This window comes from Lissotriton helveticus, chromosome 10 (genome assembly GCF_964261635.1).
Source record: "Lissotriton helveticus chromosome 10, aLisHel1.1, whole genome shotgun sequence".
Taxonomy (NCBI): domain Eukaryota; kingdom Metazoa; phylum Chordata; class Amphibia; order Caudata; family Salamandridae; genus Lissotriton; species Lissotriton helveticus.
Genome location: NC_136071.1, coordinates 635,117,466 through 635,143,601, shown reverse-complemented (window position 1 = coordinate 635,143,601; position 26,136 = coordinate 635,117,466). Strand labels below are relative to the sequence as shown.

The following is a 26,136-nucleotide window of genomic DNA, read 5'->3' as shown; positions in this document are numbered from 1 at the left end:
TCTATATTTTATATTTTGCTTTTCAGGTGGCTGAAATGCACGGAGAGTTAATGGAATTCAATGAAAGGCTGCATCGTTCTCTGCTGGCCAAAGAGGCCCTCGTTTCTCAAATGAGGCAGGAACTCATTGATCTGCGAGGGCCGGTAAGTGTCTCTCAGTTTTTATATTCGCTTCAGAAAACCATTTGTGTATATTTGTTGTTTCATACTACCTGCACAATTATTCATATTCACTCAGTTCCTGATGGACATTTATTTGTGGATTACCATCGCTCTGAAATGTGATCACAAATGAATTTATATATTCCTTTTTTATTTTATGTTTATAAGAATTTTTTTTCACCACTCTCTTTTCTGGAAACCAAATTATGTGTCTCGTCGTATCTGCAAGATATAGAAGGTGGCCTTTAGGAACTACAAGATGAAAGAGAAAAGCCACAAGCAGAAAAAAAACTTCCTTTGTGTGCAGTGGCGTAACACAGGCCCCCGCAGCCCACGCGGTGCGGGGGGGCCCCTAGCTCCAAGGGGTCCCCTCGGCACTAAACTCTGGCCTGGCTTGGAGAGCTCCTGATTGAGCCCGGAGGGGGCCCCCTAAGTACCGTGCAGGGAGGCCCCCTCACTTTTCGTTACACCAGTGTTTGTGTGATCGCTTCGAAATTAAGGGGTTTGGACAAGAGGATGAAGAGAGTTGATCGCAGATTGGTAGATAGCAGGACTCACTGGAGTAACAAAACTTGAGGGGGAACCCCTATAAGGTATATGGAGGGGCGCCCTCCGGACTAAATCAGGAGCTTTCGGGCCAGAGTTCTGTGGAGCTTGGGGCTCGGGTGCACAACTGGCCATAGGATGCAAACACCTTCAGGGATACAGCTGGGTGTAAGACACTAACACCTTCAGGAATACAGCTAGGTGTAAGACACTAACCCCTTGAGGAATACAGCTGGGTGTGAGACACTAACACCTTGAGGAATACAGCTAGGTGTAAGACACTAACACCTTGAGGAATTCAGCTGGTTGTGAGACACTATCACGTTCAAGAATACAGCTGGGTGTAAGACACTAACATCTTCAGTAATACAGCTGGGTGTAATACACCAACACCTTCAGGAATACAGCTGGGTGTAAGACAACACCTTCAGGAATACAGCTGGGTGTAAGACACCAGCATCTTCAAGGATACAGCTGGGTCTAAGACACTAACACTTACAAGAATACAGCTGGGTGTAAGACACCAACACCTTCCGGAATACAGCTGGGTGTAAGACACTAACACCTTGAGGAATACAGCTGGGTGTGAGACACTAACACATTCAGGAATACAGCTGGGTGTAAGACACCAGCACCTTCAGGGATACAGCTGGGTGTAAGACACCAACACCTTCAGCAATACAGCTGGGTTTAGGACACCAACACCTTCAGGAATGCAGCCGGGCATAGGACACCAACGCCACCGCTGAGCACAAGACACGAACACCTTCAGGAATGAGGCGGGACACAGGATACAAACTCCTTCAGGTATACAGGTGGGCATAGGGCACAAACACATCCAGAAATAAAACTGAGCATTGAACACCAACTCCTTTGGGAATACAGCTGGAGTAAAAAAAAATGTGGGAACAGTGAAGACCAAATGTGCTGCCAGGGGTTAATTGGAAGCACTGCATGTTCCGATACCCTGTATGAATTCGATTTTGTGGAGGGTATGCTGCCTTCTTGCGCCAGGAAGAGGGATACTCTCTCATTGCTTGTTTGCGAAAGCAGGGATTGGTAAGAGAGAAGTGATGGATCAAACATGAGGAATATTATGAAATAGTTCCAAGGCAGCATGGCTGCCGCTTAGAAACAAGGCACCAGAGACCTGAATTCCTGTAAACCTCACCCAAACTACCTATTACCAGCCTTGCAACAAAGGCCGCAAGTGCAAACCCACTTGCAGAAGTAGCACAGTCTATCATGGGACCATGATACCTTCCTAAGAGCTGCTTTCGATGGAGCTCTTTACTGTGGCTCAGCACAGGCCTGTGGGGCATCTCACGCCCTCTGGAGTACTTGATATTGATAGTCGTTCTTGTACTTCTAATACCTTCCTATCACTGTTACATCAGGTGTGCAAAAACCTGTGCTGCTGCTCCCATGGCAACAAAATGTCTTTGGAATCCCAAACAGTGGATGGGGGTTAGACTGTTTTACATTTGATTTTAAATCTCAGGACATTGTATGCCCTCTGCATGAATACAAATCTGACCTTTATACTCCTTCCAATAGTTACTTTAAGAACGAACATAAAGAAAACAATCCTTTTAAAATGTCAGTAAGAAAATTAAGTAGCAATATCTCAACAAGACCCAAAGAAAGGGGCAGCACAAGTTTTAAAGTTAATTCAGGAATTGTGAGAACACTAGCATTATATAAGTAGCATTATTTGCACCCTCCTGTGAACTGCTAGCATGCAGATATCCAAATGATCTAGTGAGACTCATGAAGGTCCATATAAGACGCAGCTTCTGTCGACAGCTGTATAAGATAACAGATTCTTGTCAGAGAACTGTCTGCATTGATTCCAAGGAGGCAAAAGTTCTCAGTAGCCTTTAGACAGCAAGGTGAGAGAATGACGAATTCACACCAGACTTCTTACTTCACCTGGACTCAGATTATTCGATAGCAAAGATTAACCAAAACTTCATAAGGTACCCCTCTGTCACTGGTTGGTAACTTGACCAAGCCCATGCACTGCAGCCATCTAAAAGCAATGGAAGGCGGCAATTCAATATATTTCCACATTTAATGATGTACTGGATAGGACATTAAAAAAAATATTGAGAATGTGTGGTTACTCCCTCCTCTCTAAAAACAACAATGCTATCGGTTTACTCACTGAATGAAATGTACACTTTCAACAATGAGAAATGTATGGTTCGACCCTTCAGATAAAGTCTAGACTAGGATGCTGAAAAACTACTGGTGGAAACTTTTCCGAATAAATCAATTGGTGTCCTCGTGGAAATCTTAACATAATCTGGCTATGTTACTAAAAAGGGCAGGAAGGAGATCTCATTGGCTAACAGAGGAAGATACCTTCTGGTTTAGTGTTTTTGTATATATAGATATGGTATTCTGATCAGGTGACGGAGTTGGAGGTGTCTGGTGAAAGTGTTACCTTCTTGAGCTAGGCTGTTGGTTACTTTGTCTCAAATCAAATGAAAGCAGAGAGCGTGATCCCTGGGCACTGACTCCTGCTTGACATCCGAGTTCAAATACAGATTCAAATTTGCAATGAATATTTGATTTCACTAAGACTCTGCTGTGAAATTGTTCTCTTGATTTTCTCAATCAAAGCCTAGTAGTTTTTTCTTGTTTGTTGTGCCTGACTCTGCGTATGAGGAAGCACAAGAGTCCTACATTTCCTACTCCAGGCTTTTTCATTTTTTATTAGTTTTTGATCCTGCACTGGTCTATTCCGTGAATATCAGCTGCAGCCAGCAAAGTTCATAGTTGCATTCGGCCTCTCAGATATACAACGGGTGTCACAAAGGGGTTGCAGGTATCTTCCCTTCCCACCTCTTAGCTTTAGTCCTTAAAGCAGGGGCCTTCAAACTGGGAGTGGGCCGTATGTGTCAAAAGAGAAGGGGATCCAAATATTCTTCAAATTCCCCACCGCCATATCTAATAATCACACTGTGGATACTTTTACATTCGTAAGCCCTGCCTAACCAGAATAGTATGTTTGGGAGGCATGTATTTGATTGCATTTTTAAAATGGTAACAGAACTACACTGCAATTTTTAAGTATAGACATATTTAAATATTCCAATTTAATAGAATAATTGTGAGAAATTCTGAGTGGGACCTGATTGTATATTTTTTTCATGCGGGGGTGTGGGGGGGGGGGGGTGGCAATTAAAAGTTTGAAGACCACTGCCTTAAAGAAACTGCGTGAAGGACTCGTGACGGTGACCCGCAAAATGAGCAGACTCTTGACCCTCATGATACTGGACTCAGATTACATATGTTTTTAATTTGTGTTCTTTAATAATTGGACAAACTGAATACCGACTCATGGAAAATGGCAGTTGTTGCAATAACCCAATCAACCAGTTCTCGAAGCAAGATGATCTCGTCCTGGAATCTTTCACCACTGATGGAGACATTTACACAACTGCTGTTGGCAGAGCATCCAAAGATATTTTGTTTTGATCGTGCCCACACTGGCATATTTATAGCTGAACAGGACCTCAAACTTAGTAGACATGTTTTGTTTAAATGGAATCTGCCAGAAACCTGTGGTGCACATTACTGCCTTACAAAGCATGACGTCAAAATGGCAGCATCACTACAGGAGTTAAACAAACTCAACCTCTTTGCAGCTCCACATTCCAAACTGTGGGAAATCAGAGGAATTCTACACACAAATGAAAGAATAAATTGAAGGTCTGGAGACTGGATGGGACAGTAGACGTTAAGAAGGATGTCGAGTCCAGTTAACAGTACGTAAAAAAATTGCATACACGTTTTCAGAAGCATGTTTTTGGTGGTTAAATGAAAGTATATACATCCATTTCTTAACAGATGGGAACGTTGTATAGTGGCAGATTTTACATAAAGAAGGATTAAACCGATGATTCGGGAAGTCTGGTTTTGGGGTTATTTATGCTGTTGTAACTCCGATCTGTTGTGACGTAACGAAACTGGAGGGCATTTTCTCGCAAAGTACATGGAGGGGGACCCTAACCCGCCACCTACCACTTTTGCTGAGTGAGCCTCCTGGGGCTCGGAACTCGTCCCCCACAACCCGAACTGCGGGGGCTAATGTTACACCAATGCTGTTCTGCTAGGCTGGCTCGGGCAACTCCCGAAAGAATCTGCAGTTTGTAGGATTGACAAGGGCAAATCGGATCTTAAGTGTGCCTCTCAAGGTAATAGTTTCCCATGCTAACACATAACTTTCCCCTGGCTTTTGGCACCTTCTGTGGTGACTCCAAATAAGTTTTGATTGACAAATAATCAAATGCCGTGCATATAACAGCAATCACAGACATAGTCAAGTCTCCTGAAATAATAAACATGATGTACTTTTCTGACGTTCTTTTCAAAATGTGCAGTACTTAATTGGTAAATTATATGCACTCTGGAATTATCTCTGCATCTGAAGTATCGTTAATTAAAGATAGGAGAAGTGATAGTATTAAGGCATATGCATAATTTACAAGTGTTTTTCTTTTTAGATAAGGATTACAGCACAGACCCCACTTGTGCAAATGACCAGCAGAGCGCTTTACAGTGGGCAGTTTAATTGTGGCATCAGCAACTTTTTTTCTTTTCTTGTGTCTTTTGGAGTGATCCCGGCTCTGGGGACAACCCCTCAAAATTCACGAAAATCTTCAAAATGCTCCCAAGTAATTGTGTTAAAATAGGTTCTTCCAGCTAGGCTCCTAGCTTCTTTTGCTGCAAAATCTTCTTATCTTGCAGTCACTGTAAAAGCAATCTTTGCTACAGGTCTAACAGTCGTCATCATATCATATGTGTTGGACCCGGCCCTTTTGGCAGGTTCACCCGAGACTTTTTGCTTTTTCCTAGCCTGTTTCTGTGACCTGGTGTAGGTGATTTTAGGCCTCTGCGCACTTTTTCACTGTGGTACAGTGTAAAGTGCGTGAGCTCTCTGTGTATGTGTGGTGAGTGACCTTCCCTCCCATAGGAATGAATGAGGAATATGTATGCCCATGGTAGTTCCTGATGTGTGGGGAGTGCAGGGTCGAGTTTGGTATGTGCGAACTCGTGAGATTGAATGCTGCGCAATGGTATATGCGGCATGATTGTGTCTAGTGGAGAAGTGCCACTTCTAGAAGTTGGCATATTTTTGTAATTTGTGACTGGCGTGTGATTGGCTGGTGAGCCTGGCCCAGAGTGCCTGGGCCTGCTTGTGGATTGACTGTCTGGTTTGAGGGTGACAGGGGCTGGGGAGCCCCAGGAGGTTGTCTGAGTCAGCCCGTGGATGAAAGGCTGCATCTGCTGCCAGGGAAGTGGGAGGAGATGGCACCTAGGAGTAAATAGGGCTGTGCCTGCCTGCCACAATGCTGGCTCCACCTCCTGCTGGGCGACTGTCGCCTCTGCCCCTCACCCTGAAAGGAGTTCCCTATAACCAGTTCTAGCTGGTTCTCACACTGCCTGCACCCTTTAGACAAAGCATTTTATAGTATAAAAAGAGGCTGTGTCCCCTTCCAAAATGTTCTTGTTTCTAACTTGAATCCTACCAGGGGCGTGCTGCTGCTTGGGCCCAGGGGAATCCCTGGGCCCTGCCCAGCCCCTGGATATCTGAAGGACTTTGCCTGGACTTTGCTGGCTTCCAGCGCCTGGAAGCACTGCATCTTGACCCCTAGCGCCTGGGAGGCGCTTTATATTGGAATTGCCTTGTTGCTGGGGCCCTGATTGCTTGTGGGGCCATTCCTGAGGGGCCTGAGCTGCCTGTGCCCCCAGCGCCTTGAGGGCGCTTTGTTTTTGATTGCTGGGCAGAGCGCTGTCGTTTCTCCCCTTAGGGAAGCGCTCTTGCCCTCTGTGTGCCCCGAGTGCCGGTGCCCACCCGGCCTCTTTATTTGCCCTTTTTTAAGTAGTTTTACGGGTGTCACCCCGTTTTTATGGCGCCTTAAGCGGGTACTCTACCCGCTATTTACTTTTGAATTACGAGGGTGCCTACCCCTCTATACCCCCGAAAGAAATCACCGCCGCGCCCGACCCGTTTTTATTAATGGCCACCGCCGAGCAGAAGGAGAGAAGCAGCTGGCCGTGGAATGGCCGCCCGGGGCCCCGTGAGCTGTGAGGGAGCCCCGGGAGAAGATGTGCAGCTGTCGTCGTGCGGAGGGGGGCGGGAGGCACAATGCCGGTGCCTGCCCCTCCGCGCTGCTCGCCAGAAGCGCTGACGCCGCTGCGGAAGAAGAGAGCCTCCCCCGCCAGAGCCGGTGAGTAGGGCTCCGGGGGGAGGCGACGGATGTGGTGCCAGTGAGGGCACCAAGCCAAGAGCGGCCCCGTGTGCTGAGTGGGCCGCTCCTACCATTGGGGGGCATTTGTATGTACGCTCCCGGATGGAAGAGATGGAGTTTGGTGGCAATTCGGGCGGCCCCGATTGGCAGCGGGTCGCCCCAACGTTGTTCAGAGCCCCGAGAGCCTCAAGGCGCCCCATGTGTGCAGGAGCCCACGAGAGGCCCCAGGCGGCACCTTTGTGTGTAGAGCCGCGAAGGCTCCCCAGGGGCAGTTGTCTTTCACTTTTGAGCGGCCCCAGTTGGCAGAGGGCCGCTCCAGCCACCCCGGGGGCGGTGTTGCGATAGGGCACTGAGAGGCTCGAGGGGGCATTTGTGTATTTTGAGTCCCCCAAGAGGGACTCCAACGATATGGGGCTGATTATTTTTAGAGCCTCTGTGGTTCTAGTGCACATGCTTATTTGAGGGCCTAGAGGGCCAGAGGAGCTCGTGCTGAGCCCCGTGGCTCCAACCTTGGACGCAGTCTTTCTTTCAGAGGGCTAGTGAGAGCCCCGGCGCAGTTTTGCCCAGCAATTAGTGGGCAGCTGCACCGTTTAGGCGCAATGTGAGAGAGAGAGTCCCTGTGTGGGACAGAGGTGGCACAGTGGTGCCAGGCCTGGTACAGCTGCGCAGCACTTAGTGCCAGCTGCAACGTTTAGGCGCTTGGGATTGTCCTCAGGTGCCCAGCAAGTAGTGGGCACCTGCAACGTTTAGGTTTTGCGCCGGTGGCGCACCCCTGACTGGCGCTGCATTGGCAGCGCGCCCTGACATTCTGGACAGAGGGCTCTTTAGTCCCTTTATTAGATGGGGGCTAGTATGTGATTTTATTTAGGCGCAATATGATTATCTATGTGATGGTAATTGCCTAATGTGAGTTTTGCGCAATGTGATGTGGTGCTAGGAAATGTAATGCATTTAAAATGATTACGCAGCTTGATCTTACACCTCTGAATGTTTTTAGGCATCATGTGTTTTTGCGCTATTGAGTTATGTTCTGGCACCTCTGAATGTTTTTATGCATCATGTGTTTTTCCTTCCCTGCACCTCTGAATGCGTTTTTGATGCATCATGTGCCATGTTCTACACCGCTGAATGTATGTTTTATGCATCATGTGTCTTTCCTTCCCTACACCTCTGAATGTTGTAATGCATCATGTGTAATGTGTTCTTGCTGATACCCCTAAATGTATTTTATTCTTAGGTGGTTGTTCTTTCCAGTACAGGTGGTCCTAGTGAGGTCCTGGTCCCCTGCGTGACATTCTCCTAAGGTGGTTAGGGTTGCGTAGGTGGTACTTACCTGTTACCAGTAGTTACTGGTTGTGTGATATTCTTGCTAATTTGTGCTACAGTGATTTTATATCCTTTTATTCTAATTTCTGACAGTATTTCTATTTCTACTATGTGCTGATTATGACAGTGGCCCATGTGGCCCTGTCTTGTACATAATCCCTTGTGAATATTGCCCGTGTCAGTTGGCACAATGTACATGTGTGATTTCTATCTGATGTGTTTTGACAATACAGAAGTTATTTTCATATAACCTTGTGTGGAGTTCCTTTTGTGGTGTGCCTAGGATGTTGTTGCTGTTGTGTGCTGGCGCAAATGCTTTACACATTGCCTCCGAGTTTAGCCTTACTGCTCGTGCCAAGCTACCAAGGGGGTGAGCAGGGGTTATCTTGGCGTGTGACTCCCTTGCCCTGACTAGAATGGTGGTTTCTGCCTGGCTTTGGCGTCAGCCTTAGCCTACCAGAAATAGCCAGTTCTAACAATATGGAAACTTGCTTTCGTGCACAACTCACTCCCAGAGGAGTATCTCAGCACTAGGCACTGCAGGTTAGCATGAACAGTCACCAGAGGCTTAAAAAGACACATAAAACAGCCTTATTTTAATAGCTTCTTCAATTTAGCATGATCCTCACATAGCCGAATTGACAAGGGAAGTTTATTCCAATAGATGGTGCCAAATAGGAGAATGATCTGCTGTCAAATCTGGCCTTGTCGATGCGAGGTATTTTTAGTAGGACATGTTGTAAGATCTTAAAAACTTAGAGGGCTGATACCAGCAAAGAGTGGAATGCAAATAGGCGGGCAAGGCCATGATTAAGGGCTACTGTGCCAGTGCCATTGTTTTATGGGCAGCTAGTTACGGTCGCTTAAAATAGATGCCATGGAGGTGCAGCGGGGCAAGTTACAGATAAGCCAGGCAGAAATATTCGGTACCACTTTGAGTTTTGTTACCGAGGTGTTGTTAGCTGCTTCAAGAAGTGCATTACAGTAATCCAGGTGACTGGTAATGGGAGCCTGGACTAGAGACTTTCTATATCTGGAGGGAAGCCACGAGAAAGTCTTCCTTAAGAGCTGCATGATGGCATAACAAGTACAACAGATAGTCAACCTGAGATTTCATCGATAGGGATTGATCGATTTTTAACCCTAAGATTTTTTTCTACCTGCTTACAAGCAGGAGCTGGGCCAAGCCCAGGCAGCCAGCTGACCAAATATCAGAGCCTTGACAAAATGAAGAATCTCCATTTTATCTCTGTTCAACTGGAGATAATTATTGGTCATCCATGTCGCAATTTTGCGCATACAGAGAACTGCAACTGGACTTTCCTGGAGTCAGGTTAAAAGGATGTAAGCAGTTGCATATCATCTCCATAGGATATGCTCTCAAATCCATATGTTTCAACTACCTGTGCTAAAGGCGGCATGTGAATATTGTAACTATTAAAAAGAGTCAGGCTCAGGCATGAACCCCGTAGAACCCCTATGTTGATAATTAAGGTTTTGGACCTGAAGGAGTCAAGACAGATCTTTTGGGTTTGGCTGTCTAAAAAATCCCTGAGCCAAAGCAAGGCACCGTCACATATGCCAGCCTCATACAGTTTATGGCTTAGAATGAAGTGAGAGACCATATCAAATGCCGCAGACTACAACATGCTATAGCCTTGTTGGACACAAATCCCTTCTGGGAGAGGTCCTTACTGGTAGGCAGGTATGGGGACCGACAGTTGGGTGCACTTCTCTGGCGGGCGGGGGGGGGGGGGGAGGCAGCGGGAACACAGTCCTCCATTGGTGCGGCTGTTAGCTGCAATATGGAACCGAGTGGTACGAAGACTGATCCGGGAAAGGCCATTTGCCCCAGAGGCGGATTTATGGCTTATGCTGCCCCTCGCTCAAATTGGCCAGGTAATGTCAATGGATAAATGGAAGGATGGGGGCAGTCTTATGCTGTCTGACCTCTACCCAGCCAACAAACTCATTACCTATCACGAGGCGGTAGCAACTTTTGAGCTGGGTTCAGAACAGTTCCTGCAATATGCCAAAATAGCGGCCACGGCGCGGCAGCTATGGCCCTCGTGCCCGGAGGCTCTGAGGCACACTCATACCCTGGTCACTATGATAACCATGGCTGGGGGCGGAGGTTTGTTACTCACCTGTATAGGGCGCTGAGAGAAGACAAAAAGACTGGACCCTTAAAAATAGAGGACAAATGGCAGCGAGGAGATCACATCACGGGACTGGGAAAAAATCCACAAGAGTGTGCGGAAGGTGTCGGTATGCAATCGCTTGAAACAAATTCAGTATAACATAATACACATGACCTACCTCTCACCCAGGTGGCTTCAGGCCATCGATAGTTCCAGGGATCCCCACTGCCCCAGATGTCGCCACGATCAGGCAAACTTTCCACAGATGGTGTGGACATGCCCAACGATCCAGACATACTGAACGGCGGTTGTAGAAGACCTGACCAGAATAACAGGGTGTACCATTGCCATGGACCCGTGTGCATGTCTCCTGGGCCTGATTCCTCGAAATGTAAGTGAGCTATTTAATCTCTCTTTAACTTCAACTAAACTTTCAGTAAGTTGGAAATGTGCGCAAGTTAGGGCCAAACCTGAGAAACCTTCAGCTAATCCCTGAGGTACTTTCCAACTATCGCCCCATCTCCTTGTTACCATCACTTGCCAATATTTTTGAAGAGCATAAAATCTTAGACAGCTCACAGCCGGTGTGAGCACGCGCACATCGATGTGCCTGCTGTCACTGCAGTCTGGAAAAAACAGACCGACAATGCCAGGGCACAAAACAGAGCCCGATAGAGACCCGTTTCGAGGCCTCCTTCAAAAAAACAGCCGTTGGTCAGCACCGGTGAGACCTGGCCCACTTAAAGCCCTGTCGGTACCTGATCCAGGGAACATAAGTCAAAATTACTCAGTATTCGTGCTATTAGAGGGGGCTTGATTAAAGTCATATTCTTCCATATACCATTCATGGCCCGTTGGAAAATTCATATAAATGAGGTTGATTTTATCCTCAAAGAAGTCTGCCAATGAATCACACAATTATGAGAGGCCAGGATAGACTGGGTGCAAGCACTGGGTTTTAAACAACTATTCAACTTTTAATTAAAATGTTATTAAGTCCTTTAGTTGACCAGCTCACATTATCAATAGTAGTCAAGAGGCACTCTGTGCGAGCTATCTTGAGCTGCTTGTGGTATCTTTATAATATCAGCTTATAAGATTATTTGTCAACATTGGATTTGGTGGTACGCCATCCACTGAAACCTGGAAGAATGCAGAGATATGACAATAATCATGAAGTCTTGCAACCACTTGGCATGAAGATGCAGAAAGTATGTTCCCAGACCACAAGCCTAGGGCCCCCCCTTAGTGTGGAACACATCCACTCGTAACCTGTGGTCAGGGAGCCACGCATATACCATTCTGGCAGAGACCTTATTGAAAGAGGATGATTTACACAGAAACTTAAAACAAAGAAAACTCCAGCATAGTACAGAAATAATATGTAACAGAATAAATGCAAAACATCAAACCTCTTTTAGGATACTACCTTTTAATATTTATGACCCATGGAAAATAACCAAGGTGTAAAGCCCACCAAACAAGCAAGGTCGTACTTGACAGTGTAGCAACCCTGAAGAAGGTGGTACTGAAGCCATCATCTACAAATGTATGGAGGAAAATGAACCTGGAGTCAAACTCCATCATTCTCCTAGGCATTCAACAGGATAGTAGAAATTCCACTGAACAGACAAAACAAGCATCACAGCAATGGAATGACCATGTAACTGGCTCATCAAGGGAAACAAGATAATTAACATTGATTGACAACAATCCATGAATATTTCAGGCGCCAAGCTGAATGAAAAGGAACTTGGAAATGAAGCAGGACCAGAATTTGAGATCAGAAAATACCTAGTTTCCAAACGCACTGTTCCGAAGCAAGATTACTGCTTATATTGTATGTGCTCGGATAGATTGGACTATACTCTTGGTGAATCTTGTACCAAGAGTTACATACAAGCTTATACTTTAACTATTAAAGTGCTGAATACATTGGAAATTAGCCTTGATGAAGCCGGCATAGGGCGAAACGCGCGTCGGCTGTGAAGCACTTTGTTTTAAAAGAAATAAAAACTACATTTTCTACACAACGCGACTCTCTTGGATTGGAAGGGAGTATCTCTGCGAGAATATGAATTGGAGAAAAGTGCTGATTGCACAAGGATAAAAGTGACTTTATGTGATGTGCGCTGGTGTATTTGTTCCTAGTTAGTTAGGGGTAGTTAGTTGTCCTATATGTCAGTCAATGATTGTGCCATTGGTTTTATGTGGGTCAGGTCTTCAAGTCTTGATCAACTACAGCAATCCAGTTTGGCCGTTCAGAGCAGTTCTTCGGCCATGAAAAACTCAAGTGTTCCTATCTCCTACACCAAGGAGCAGGATTGAACCCCCATATTTTCTGCTAGAACCTTATACATCATTGGTGCAAATGAAGGCTGAAAAGTAACCTGCCAGCAAAGCTCGGAAAAAAAAACTTTAAAGCAATGAAGTCATAAGTCAAAATAGAGGTAACAAAGATCTCAATAAATAATATAAGTTGATGACATTTCCATTTGTTTTTTTGTTTTCATGAAATGTAATCAGATTGGCTTTTAAAACCTGGAACTAAAACATTCAATTTGGTATATAAATCCTTTATTGTAGGGCTGCCAAACAAAGCCATTCCATAAACTTCCAAGCAACGTCAATGCCTCATCAAAGGTGCTTAACCGGGCAATGACTTTGATATTCACTGATGAAGGAAGATGTCCTGCTTCCTAAGACAAAAACAAAACGACCACTCACTGCCCATTTTCAGATACCCAAAACTAATGAACAGAAGCAACAGAGGGACTAGGATGACCACAGCAAAGCGAATAGGGATATTTAAGGACAACAAAGCAGATAAAGGAATCGGAATTTAGAATGTCATCCTTGCTTGCCTGTAGAAAAATCATTACAGTGCAAGTACTGAAGAGTGACATCCACTTAAGGGGATTAAACCCAGGCACTTCACTTTTTGTATATACTTTTGTGATATTTGCCTGACCATGTCATACAGATGTCTCTGAGAGTGATAGGCACTGCATTACTTAAACCCAGCAACAACTACAGTCATCATAATACACAAGATACGAGAGGCCGAAGCACGCAAGCATACATTCTTACCAGTATAGTGTCTGTTAAGTGTTCACTGCCAGCTCCAAACATTCTTTAAGCAGTGTAAATAGAACTGCCATTAATTTCAATCCAAGTCACAGGTCCCACCTGACCTCAGGCACCCAACCAACTGAGCTAGACCACCACTTCAAGCAAGTGGGAGTATCATGGAGAAAACAAAGAACTGCCTACAGAAAAGCAGGGCCTGCCTACCCTGCCCTCATGGATAAAGCGACATATATTACAGAGAATAGGGTAGCAAAGCTTGCCAAGAAAAGAGATTATGCAGTTTTACATGTGATGCAGTTTGATGGTCATTGGAACATCACATACTAACAATTAGAAATGTTGTTACCGCACTTCAACATTTAGAATAAACAGACCTGTATGTATTCAAAGAATACAAAACATCAAATGTGCTTCATCTAGCAACCTTCGAAGCCACAGTATCCAATAGGCTGCAAGGGACTCTCGCCAAAAGATGCCTAGCCTCCTTTGCACTCACGTTGCTTTTGCAGTCACAGATGTGCAACAGATTCCTACAGAATTATTCATTTGAAAGTTGAGATGTTAACTGAAAATCTTTCACAGGGTACAGGAAAAAATAACAACTTTTATCAACAATCAATCACAACAATTTGTATAGTGCGCTACTCACCCGTAAGGGTCTCAAGGTGCTGGGGGGGGGGGGGGGGGGCGGAGTCGCTGTTGCTCGAACAGCCAGGTCTTGAGTTGTTTCCTGAAGGAGAGGTGATCCAGGGTCAGCCGAAGGTGAGTGGGGAGGGAGTTCCATGTTTATGAATATATCTATCTATCTATCTATCTATCTATCTATCTATCTATCTATCTATCTATCTATCTATATATATATATATATATATATATATATATATATATATATCATGACATGCGAGTACACCAGACACAGGAATCATTCTTGTCAGTGGAAGTTAAGTCGTCTCCCTTTATGCAGACAATATTTTACTCTATCTAATGAATTTTAGAACCATACAGCCCACTATTTCATACCTACTAACTGAATTCCCCGCATATCTGGCCTAGAAGTTAGCCGGACCAAATCAAGTCTCTTTACATTCAACCCTCATACTCCAAACCTGATGTATGAGGTGAAAAGCATTGGACTTGTGTGGCAATTGGATAACGTTTTGCTACTAAGGAATACATATATAGCACAAGCCAGAAGATCTCTTGGAAGGCAACCTGGTCTGAGCCGTCTCCGCGATAATCGTGATGATGTCTTTTTGGCAGACTCGGCTGCAATCAGTGACGGGGAGGATGACCCTGACGAAAATGGTGGTTCTACCGAGATTGTTGTATTATTTTATCAACTTTCCACTCTTTATACATCAACCTTTTTTGCGCTCCTTAGAACATATGGTAGGTGATTTTATTTGGCATGATACATGTTGTAGAGTAGCACTACCCACATTCTGTATCCCTATGGAAAATGGCAGACTCAAAGCCCCCAATTTCAAACATTATTATTTGGCTTCCGAACTCCAATGGGTATTGCACTGGTTTGCTGGTGCAAATCTCATGGGTGCTGCATCGCTTCTCCTCGCTTGGGACTTTTAGCGGCTACTCACCATCTTTCACCCTCTTGCCAGGTCTCCAGTACCAAGCATACCCCTCATCCAAGTCACTTATCAGTACTAATGTAGGGCCCTGTTCATTACCCGTTCAACCACACAATACACCCGACACTGCCATTACTTTTTATGCCGCGATGGCTCGTGTCGACTACCCTCAGGGAATTGACACCATGGAATGCTGTGGGTTTTCACAATGTACGCTTCCTATCCAATGGTGGAACGCTTCTCTCAGTAGAAGAATTGATGGCTAACTCCGAAACCTGCCTAGGCAGGCCTTGTTGCACTCCTCCTTTATCGGTGTGCTGAACCAGTCCTGGGTAGAGGTGCAGCCGGAATGCCCACAGCATTCGTTGTCCAATATTTACACGCTCTGGGAGAGGGTGGACACCATACCCAATGGCTGGCTGGGGCCTTACGGATATACAAACAGCACCTCCCCACACCACATTGAGAGGTCACTGGGACCCAGATCTTGGCGGCGCCTGTACGGGTGGCGTGCGGCAAGCTATTTTACATCCCCTTCCTTAGTGTTCTGAAAGGCTCGTTTCAGATTGATTCAATTTTATATTCTACACCGAGCCTTCTTGACTCCCAGTAAAATAAATCACTATTTCTACTGTGCTGACCCTGCCTGCCCTCATTGTCTAACACCAGTCGTGGGAATAGTACACATACTCATGCCCCTCACTGACCACCTACTGGCATGACATCATAACATACCTGAGACACTGCACGGGGACTGTACTGCCCTATACCTGTGAGGTATACAATTTGGGGCTCCACTGATGCATCAGAAGGCAAAAAGCTGCTATGCGCTTTGCTGGCCTTGCCCTCCTTTTAGCGAAACGACTGATCACCCGTAAATGGAAAGCGCCGAACCCCCTGTGGCCTCTGTATGTGTACTGAGCATGCTGCCATGGCCCCAGGCTTAGAGCACATTACTACGCAGGGAGGAGGTGAAAGGTCTTCTTAAATACCCCATTTTAGAGACATGGGACACGCTCTTGGAGAAGTTCCGTGAGAGGACTCTAACTGCGCCACCCACTCCTTGAACACACCTACAGACTATATCCTTCTCCTCTCCTCTCCCCTTTCCCATAGTATATGATATACTTACCATAACACCTGGGTTTATCCTATTGACCGGCATTAATCTGTATAACCCTGCTGGTCCCTGCCGGCTTAGTGATATTTGTGATGCATTACTCCATCACTACGAATGAGTGCATACATTATTTCGTTTTTTCTAAAAAAACATTTATTCATTCATCTCCTACTTATGAAGTAGGGGTTTTTCTTTCTCACCTTGTTGTATTACATACTGTTCATAATTGCAATCCTGGGCATCTTTGTTTTTCACTAGACTTCAATTTAATGTATTCATAAACATCCATCATTATCTCCGTTGTCACTTTTATCCAAACACAGGCGACAAGCCTTTACTGACTGCAGAGTTACATATTGTTGTACTGTTCATAACTAACTCTTGAGCAATTGCTCTATATACATATTGTATTGAGGTATAGCAACTGCTGTACAGGAAATATGTTTAAAATAAAAAGGCCAATAAAAACTATTTGGAAAAAAAACAGTGGTCGCTAATTCTCTAAAAATGCCCTATTATTTGTATACTCAAATTCCTATCCATGTCGCTTGTCGTATGTGGGCTGATTGAAATTCATAAGAACAACTCTTGAATAGGGCAAATGAGAGGAAATAACACTTCAGAGAGTTTTAAAACATGAGAATGATTTGAGGGGGAGCAACATCAGGGTCAAAACCTTGAAATACAACATCCTGGAAGTTTGATGTAAGGAGCTATAGCTTTGTCCAAATCGTTAGAAGGACTTTGAGTGGTTAAAGTGCACAGCAACATTCCCACCCTTGTAGAAGCACGCAGGGATTTCATAGATGTACCTACCACCCAAAGTCTGAAAAAAGATCAAGAAATTAGGAGAGATGGGGTGGACTGAGTGAAACCTACACAGCTGGTCATTACTACCATTTATTTAACACACAATCACACACCCCTTGGCCTCCTGGAGTGTAAAAAGTGTGGCCCACAGCTTCACAGTTGCTGCATCTGCCCCACCTTCCGCTGCATCCAAAGAGAAGGGTAATCCCAGTGAAAGAGGCTGGGAAGGCAGGAAAAGACGGAAACCAACTAGAAGCCCTTTTTTCCACAATTGACACAGATAAAAAGGTATTTCAGTAGGATCTGTGCCGGCACTGATAGAGGGGCCCTTTACCTGTTGCACCATTGTGAGCACTCCATGTGGTCAGGATATCAGCATTCAAGACTCAGTCCATCTAGATAATTAAAGATTAAAGAAAGCAGATTGGCTTCTGGATGTGAAGAAATGAGGCCTGCTGAAGCCCACCCTTTCTGCTGAATATCCTGTACTGATTAAACATGTAAAACAAAGATATAAAAGGAAAATAGGTAGAGTTAGAGCAGCATCTAGCTTCGACTGCAGAGTCTACCTCAGCCAAAACGGACAAGTAGGACTTCTGGGGACATTGAAGGATCAGGTATTATTATGTTATAATGATTTATAGAGCGCAAACAAATACGCGTAGGTGTCAAGGCGCTAGCTCGAAGTGAAAAATACAGAGGCACTTTATTTGTTTCCTAATTAGCAAAAAGCTATGCTTTTAAAACCTTCCTAAACATAAGCTAATGTGAAATGGCTCTGATGTGAGGAGGGAGTAGATTCCATTTTTTTGTAGTTGAAGTCACAAAACCTCCTCCCTCACCCCCAACCATCTCCCCCCTCCACCCCAACCCCCCCAATTTGTAAGCCTAAATCTGTTGACCGCCAATTAATGAGGACCCATTGATCGAAGAGTTCTCCCCGGTCTATACCATTTAAAGGGATGTTGCAGAAAGTCATGGCCAGTTCCATACAGGGCCTTATGGGCCAGGCATAGGACCTTGAAATTAACACGTTGCCTGACCGGAAACCAGTGGAGCTTGGTGATGACCTGTGCAATGGACACTGTGTTTAGGGATGCGTGCCAAAGTTCTGGCAGCTGCATTCTGTAGTACCTGTAGCCTGTTTGGATGTTGATACTGCATGTTAAGAAAAAGGTCATTACAATAATCTAGTTTGGCTAAAACTAAAGCCACATTTACAGTTTTTTGGGAACTTAAAGGAATGAAGGGAAAGACATTTTTAAGCATTCTAAGGATGAACAAAGCAGAAGAAATAATTGCGTTATGCGGTAGACAAATGTCAGCTTGTTATCCATGACCACACCTAGGTTTTTCTCCTTCTTCACTGGAACAGGATGCAAGCCAATTTCCTTAGGCCACCAGGATGGGGACATCAGTGAGGCGGTTATTTCCAAACAAGATTACCTCTCCTTTCCCTGTTTTCATGCCCTCCTAGAAAGGGCCAACATTTTAATGGAAAGTCTTGTTTGTTTGTTATTATTTACCATTATTTTGCAAGGGCTTTGGCTAAGATGCGGAACAAAGTGGTAGTAAGGGTCTTTAACATACAGAACCTCTTCCTAGGTTCGTTATCATTCTATAAAGCTTTACCTAATGGATTCTTCGTTTCGTCTTAGAAAATGACTGCCATGCCATAGAGAGTGATACCAAAGGGGGTGATGGACGGAACGCTTGAGCAAATCAAACCCTCACCCCCAGTCAACTGATCTGGGTTTAATCTATCATCATTCTTTAGCTCACTCCACCATCCCAGTTCAGACATGGCCATATGCAAATCATTCTGACCCTGTGCCTCATGGGAATAGTCCAGCCCGAACTGCCAAGCCGTGTCTTCGCTGGAATGGAAACAAGCATCCTGGGACCGGTTTCGGGTTCATAACCCTCATCAGCCAGGCTATCTTGAATCCAGTGGCAGAGTGAGCAAGAGACCCACGTCTGGGCAAACCCTGCCAACTTAGGGCGAACAAAGCAATACCAAAGGGGATGATGGACGGAACGCTTGAGCAAACCAAACCCTCACCCCCAGTCAACTGATCTAGGTTTAATCCATCATCATTCTTTAGCTCACTCCACCACCCCAGTTCAGACATGACCATATGCAAATCAGTCTGACTCTGTGCCTCATGGGAACAGTCCAGCCCGAACTGCCAAGCCATGTCTTCACTGGACCGGAAACAAGCATCCTGGGACCGGTTTCGGGTTCATAACCCTCATCAGCCAGGCTACCTTGAATCCAGTGGTAGAGTGGGCAAGGGACCCACGTCTGGGCATACCCTACCAACTTAGGGCGAACAAAGCGATACCAAAGGGGGATGATGGACGGAACGCTTGAGCAAACCAAACCCTCACCCCAGTCAACTGATCTGGGTTTAATCCATCATCATTCTTTAGCTCACTCCACCACCCCAGTTCAGACATGGCCATATGCAAATCAGTCAGACCCTGTGCCTCATGGGAACAGTCCAACCCGAACTGCCAATCCATGTCTTCGCTGGACAGGAAACAAGCATCCTGGGACCGGCATAGTGAGCAAAAAAACTATGGATTTAGGCCCAGATCTCTGTTCTGGGGTGAATGTATGACATTGTTCTGCATTCTGTCCATCAACTGTTGTTTTTGCATTTGTCACCCGAGTGGGACCGGTATGCTCAGACGTGAGTCCTGTGCTCTCCATGCCACTGGAATCAAGCTGTCCTGGCTGATGAGGGCTGAAAGCCCGACACCGGTCCTAGGATGCTTGGTTCTAGTCCAGGGAGGACCTGGTTCGGCAGTTCAGGCTGGACTGTTTCCATGAGGCACAGGGTCAAGACTGATTTGCATATGGCTGGGTTCAAACTGGAATGGCATGGTGAGCAAAAAAACGATGGATTTAGGTCCAGATCACTGTACTCGGGTAAATGTATGACATTGTTCTGCATTCTGTCAATCAACTGTTGTTTTTGCATATGCCATAGAGAGTATCCTACTCACTGTAAAGTGAATAAATATCCAGTGTATATGGTACAATGCACACCAGAGTACTTTCTGTTAATGTTTATTGCATGCCAACATCTGATACCTTTTTTCTGTGATTCATATTAGTTCTTTATTTCTTGGAAATTACATGCCATTACTTATATGTATGATTATCTCAATAGGCGCCAAAGCTTTTGGCGATGTTAATTCAGATCTTTTGCAGCTGGTACGTTGATCGACATCAGCATAGTTTTTTCCTTGGTTATTTTACAAAACAGGCTTTTGAGATTTCTGTGCAAGTTTAAATATGCAACAGTCATTCCCATAAAACCGCTTTCAATAATTGCATGAGGTATGTCAAAACTAATACATGTGTACTTCTCACGGCAGGTACCTGGAGATTTGAGCCAAACGTCTGAGGACCAGAGCTTATCAGACTTTGAAATGTAAGTTCACTGTAAAAATGTCTACAGAAATTCAAATTAATTTGCTTGGCAAGTCTTTTTACTGTCAGTTTACATTCCGTTATCGGAAAATATGATACCTTCTGTCATTGCTCCTTCACTAAAAGAATGGAGTATATATATATATATATGTATATATATATATGTATGTATGTATATATATATATATATATATATATATATATATATATATATATTATATTATATTATATATATCTCCATCCATCCATCCTACTGGCGGTTGCCAGTAGGTAGTTATAGTTAGGACCTAGTTTCCATAAGAAATCCACAACATTCTATTTGGAATAACTTTGGCGCCTGTGAACGAATCTTCGTGAATTTCTCCAAGAAAATGGCCGGCTCGGTTCCGCTCCTTCCCTGAAAGTTTGGGGGTGATTCGTCAAGTGGGGGCTGAGAAAAAAGGGGGGTCCCCAAACATGTTTTCCCCATGCAATTTTCCATAGGGACCTTTAGCCAGGGCTACAGCCCGAACGGCTGAACGGAATTACACGAAATTTGGCAGAGAGGTAGAGTTCGGTTCGCAGATTGTGCTTTTTGTTAAATGGTGTAAATCTGTTCAGTAGTTTCTGAGACAATTACAAGTAAAATCATAGCGATATCTAGAGACAGAGTGCAGCACGCGTACGGAAATCCGTTAAATTACGAGCTGCATGCTGATTGGCTGTGAACTGTTTGTCAACACTCGAAACCAGGAAGTGTTGGCGGCCATCTTGTGCCTCGGTAGCAATGGGGGGTACTCATGCTGTACTTGTACGCGGTGGAAAAGGTGAAAAAAAACTAGAAGTCCGTTTTATTCATTAGGTCCGGGGGGGCAAATTACGGGGGCAATTTTTTTGCATAATGGGGGCTTGCAGGTGCCCCGAGCACTGGGGAATGGCACTCCTCTGGTTTTATTTTGAAGTAGGTGGGGGGTTACGGTCCTACTCCCCGCAGTCTCTAGGAGCGGCACCCCTCGGGTCTTTTTAAAAAAAAATGTTTTGAGCTCTCTCTCTCTCCCCGTACACGTCGCGGGGAACGCCACCTTTCTACGGCAGTAATATGTAAAATGACCTTCCAGGTCCGGGTAACTGCATTGTCTGTTTCTTTTTATTAATGTTGGGAGGGTGGGCTTGATAATACGTCCTTGTTAATTCCCATAGAGGCCTATGTCCTGGTGTTAACATGGGTTTCAATGGGAAATAACAAGGCCGTATTATCAAGCTCATTATCGCCGTTTTATCGGCAGTTTCCTGCCAATAAAATAGCGATAATTTTAACACCGGTCCTTGATAATATGCACCTAAGTTTACTGCTCAAAAAAAAGAGCAATGGGCCATATTATCAACAAAAGGCTTCTTTCAAGGTCGGAATCGAAGGCCAGATAAAAACATCCAGCTTCCCATACAGAGGAGTAAACACAACTTTTTTATAGCAAACAACACGCTCAGTTACCGCAATCATGTAAGCGATGCCTGCTAACATTGCACAATAAGCCACACAGCTGAATCGTATCTCCAATAAGTGACCACTTCTAACTATTCTCATAGCGCGCCCTGTGCTCTGATTTGACAGTGAGAAAGTGATCGCACCATAGTTTCTACTGCTAATTATTCTCAGCATACGCTACGAATACGATAAATCTGCGATAATTTTAACACCGGTCCTTGATAATATGCCCCTAATTTCGTAGCGCGCCCTGCATCGCAAAATGCGATGCAGGGCACGGAACGAAGGGACATATTATCAACAACTTTAACAACAAACAATATTATAAACAAATTGCAAAGCAAAAAAGAAAATTAGAGTTTAGAATTATGTAGATGTGAGCAAATGAGCTGAAGCATTACAAGTTTTGGTAACTCTACGGTTTTACGTGTGCAGTGTGCCTCGTACATTTCAGTTCTGTTATACTGCAGCGTTCAAGTACTCTCTCCTTTCACAAATAAAGGTAACACTACAGTTTTACGACTGCAGTGTACTTGGTACTTTTCACTTGTTATAGTGCCGCGCTCAAACTTAGCTGATGTAATGATGTAAAACTGTAATTGTTAATGACCAGATGCAGAAATAAAAATATATAAAAAAATAAAATAAAATAGTGCCGCGTTCAAGTGGTGTCTATATGTAAGTGCCTACTGCGTTACTGACGCCTGTTATGCCAACTTATTTCTAATGGTTTGCAATGAAGGCTTTGCAGATCTAGGCCTCTGTGCTTACCGTTGTATAAACAGTGCGGCCAAACGCTTCGGCCACTTGGTTTCACAACTTGAGTTGGGCTATTCTTCTACACGTCCAAGCAGCCAGCAGTGTCTTTAAGTGTAAGAGAGAAAGAGAAATGATGTCACAGAGAGTGAGAGAGAGAAAGAGAGAGAAAACAACATTAGAACTGTGTCGCAGAGTCTGGGGTTGAGATTTTTTCTTGAAAAGTCAGACGTAGAATTACAAGCTCCTTGCGTCACTTTACCCATGTTAAAAGTGACTCAAAAGTGGCGTAATAAGGTTGACGATCTGTTTGTCAGACTGTTGTAACCTATCTGGTTTCACTGCTCGGTGGTAATTAGAGATTTTACAGAGAAGCTGCTGTACACTACGCACTCTGGGCCATAATATCAAGCCTGGGCGACAAAATTATCGCCACTTTATCGTCAGGAAAGTGCCGCTAAAGTGGCGATAATGGGTTTGTGTAACAGGCGCGGGAGAAATGGGCAGGATGCGAGTTCTCGTTAAAGAGGGTTTTATTGATGCAAACAAGAAATCGGTGCAAGTCTTTCTGGAAGGGGACCGGCTTCTATCCGACCTTCGGCTGATAGGCTTGATCGTCTCGCTTCTCCCTTCGAGGCTTCTCCGGGGTGGAGCCTCGTCGACATCCGTCTTGCCTCTCGGTGGAAACAAACAGGACAAGTTGTCAGGGGAGTGCCCGTACTATATACAAGTGTCAAGGGGAAGGGAGTGAGGAAGCAAACCCGTGACACACACTCTGGACGTCCGTCTAGTGAAGGGAATCGGTGAAAAGGGATAGGGTTACCGGGATAGGGAATACCAAGGATTACGCGTTAGCCCCACCCTTTCTTCCAACCCAGCCCCTGATCATGCTTCGTACCTGTGCTAGCCACACACCTCCCCCGGGTGTGTGGCAGGGCGGCTCGTGGGGACGTTGGCCTCCAGGCTTACACTCCGTCTCAGGCGCCGCTTCTCCTCTGGTCTCTGCTTCCCCCGTTCTTCTTCCTGACTCCACCAAACTCCTCTCGTCGCTCCGCTCCTCTTCCGTCTCTCTCCACACACCAACACTCCGGGTGAACAAGCACACCTGATTCTGCGCTCCTTCCGTATTTGACGTCGATGCGTCCTCAGTTAGGCCCGCCCACCCTTCAGTTGACTGAGAGTTAAAGGGCCAGTGTATTCCATCTTCGCCCCGCAATCCTATTCCGTAGTCAGCCTCAGGAATGTCGTTCTGTGGAGGGCAGAGACAAGGGGGGGGAGTGGTGAAAACCCCTTGAGGGTCCCAAAGTCCTGTTTCTGGGGGGTCCACCGTTCTGCCTCGTTACAGTTTGATAATATGCTCTATGGAATTCCAATCGAAGCTCATGTTAGATGTCCTTCACATCTAACATGAGCTTCGATTGGAATTCCATAGAGCATATTATCAAACCCATTATCGCCACTTTAGCGGCACTTTCCTGCCGATAAAGTGGCGATAATTTTGTCGCCAAGGCTTGATAATATGACCGTCTCTCCTTTCACAAATAAAGGTAAAACTACAGGTTTACGAGTGCAGTGTACCTGTAACATTTCACCTGTTATAGAGCTGCGTTCAAGTGGTGTCTATATGGAAGTGCCTACTGCGTTACTGACGCAAAAGTGGCATAACGACTTTGTAAATATGCCGATTTATTTCTAATGCATTGTTATGAAGGCATTGTATATGTAGGCTGCTGTGCTTACCTTGTATAAACAGTGCGGCCACCGGAGTTCACCACTCGACTTGAACTCTGCTTCTATACGTCAAAGTATATTCAATACGTTGCAGACAATTCCATTGCTGTTGCTCGATAGGCCGTGGTTGTTTCTGAAGGATGTTTGCTGAAGGAAACAAAAGGACATTTTGATTAGTCATCGTAAACTGAGTTGCGTGAATATATTCCGGACATTTCAGCGATTATAAAAACGTTACTGCTATTGGGAAAAAAAAAATATGTAAATTAATACATTATATAGGAGTGCGTTAGTCTAAAATATTACGTCACGTTTTTGTATGTAGTCAGCTACAAGCCTTTGACTCCTTCTGATGCGTACTCAAGTGTCACTGCTCACCTTTTGTGGAAACGAGTTTCTTCATGATGTAGTCACGATCTCCAACAAAGAAGTCTTATACGTGTTGACGAGTCTTGATACCTCTATGGTTTATGACATACTCATGCTCCCATCATCATCATCGCAGGTTCTTCACCTGCTCAGTGCTTCGGGCACCACTAACTCAGTGACCAAAGAGGCCACTCATGTGGTAGTGGGCCCTTTGTTTGGTGCTTTGTGAACAAGTCTAAAATGGCATACAACACGTGCGCTCCGTCTTTTTTATAGATAGGGTCACGTGTGTAGTGACGGATGCGCTGAATGGGTGTGGTGTGGGTGTATACCAGCCATGAGGGAGTGTGTGTGTGTCGATCTGACAACTAGACCTGCAACTAAGAAATCACTACTATGGAAGTTTGGGCCTTCTACTTTTGTTGTGTTTTCCTGGTAGCGTAAGAGTGGCCTTCTTTTTTCTATGTGATGTTATAGAGTCACCATGTATGTGACCTATTTTGTGACGCATTTTATTGTACAATGGGTTTGAAAAACTAGTTGTGGTAGGGTGTTTTTTAAATTAAACTGTGTACTCTGGTTACGAGTTTGTTGAGTGTAGAAGTATATATATTTTTTTCTATTTTGTATTCTATCATAATTGTGCTGACCTTTCTGCTTTAGCGTGCAGTACTATATTATTTTATAAAATGTATAACAAAGTGTTGAGATCATGTTTGAAATTAGAATGTAAGCTGCTCTCTGTGAGGAATAGCAATGCCGGCTCCCGCAGGAAGTGGGGAGCTGGCTGGGATCGTGGAGGCCTTGCGGCTGTTCCCACGGTCCGCAACGTTAGATTTGAGTCCCGGGGGATGGGGTGCTCGGGAATCCACACTGTAAGCATCTTGAAGAGAAGTCTGGATGCACTATGAAGGTCTCTGTAAATGAAGTGGCAGTTTGAAAAGTGAGATTTTTTCTAAAATGGTGGACAACATGCAGTTTTGAAAAAAAGAAAAGGATTGATTAGTTGTTCGAGAATATTCTGCACAAAGCTACGATGAATGTTTCTGTGTTTTAAAAGGCTGATTTTTATTGGTTAAGAATAAGTGTTAGCAAAGAACGTTACATAAAATAAGCTGGTATATTCTCAAGGGAAGCATACTTGCTGTTTTAATTTGCAACAATGTATTTTGAACTTTTCACCTGTGTGCTGAGTTAGGTGTTCCCTGAAGTGTTTCTATGGTAACTGGCAGATTGTGGAATGGAGGAAGGGTTGAAAGTTTTGTCAGTTGGAAAGGGTGCAAAAGTTCAAGCAATATAAATGTGTTTTGTTTTTAATTTAATGTGG

The 26,136-nt window shown here is 44.7% G+C and overlaps 1 protein-coding gene across 2 annotated transcripts in view; it reads left to right on the top strand.

Annotated features, from left to right (window-relative positions):
- Positions 1-26,136, top strand: part of SNX29 (sorting nexin 29) — a 1,714,757-nt gene that overhangs the window by 901,113 nt on the left and 787,508 nt on the right. For both annotated transcript variants that reach the window (XM_078663166.1, XM_078663167.1), the window contains exons 16-17: positions 27-143; positions 20,434-20,489. In XM_078663166.1, coding sequence (XP_078519292.1) covers positions 27-143; positions 20,434-20,489 — 173 coding nt within the window. The remainder of the gene's footprint in view (positions 1-26; positions 144-20,433; positions 20,490-26,136) is intronic.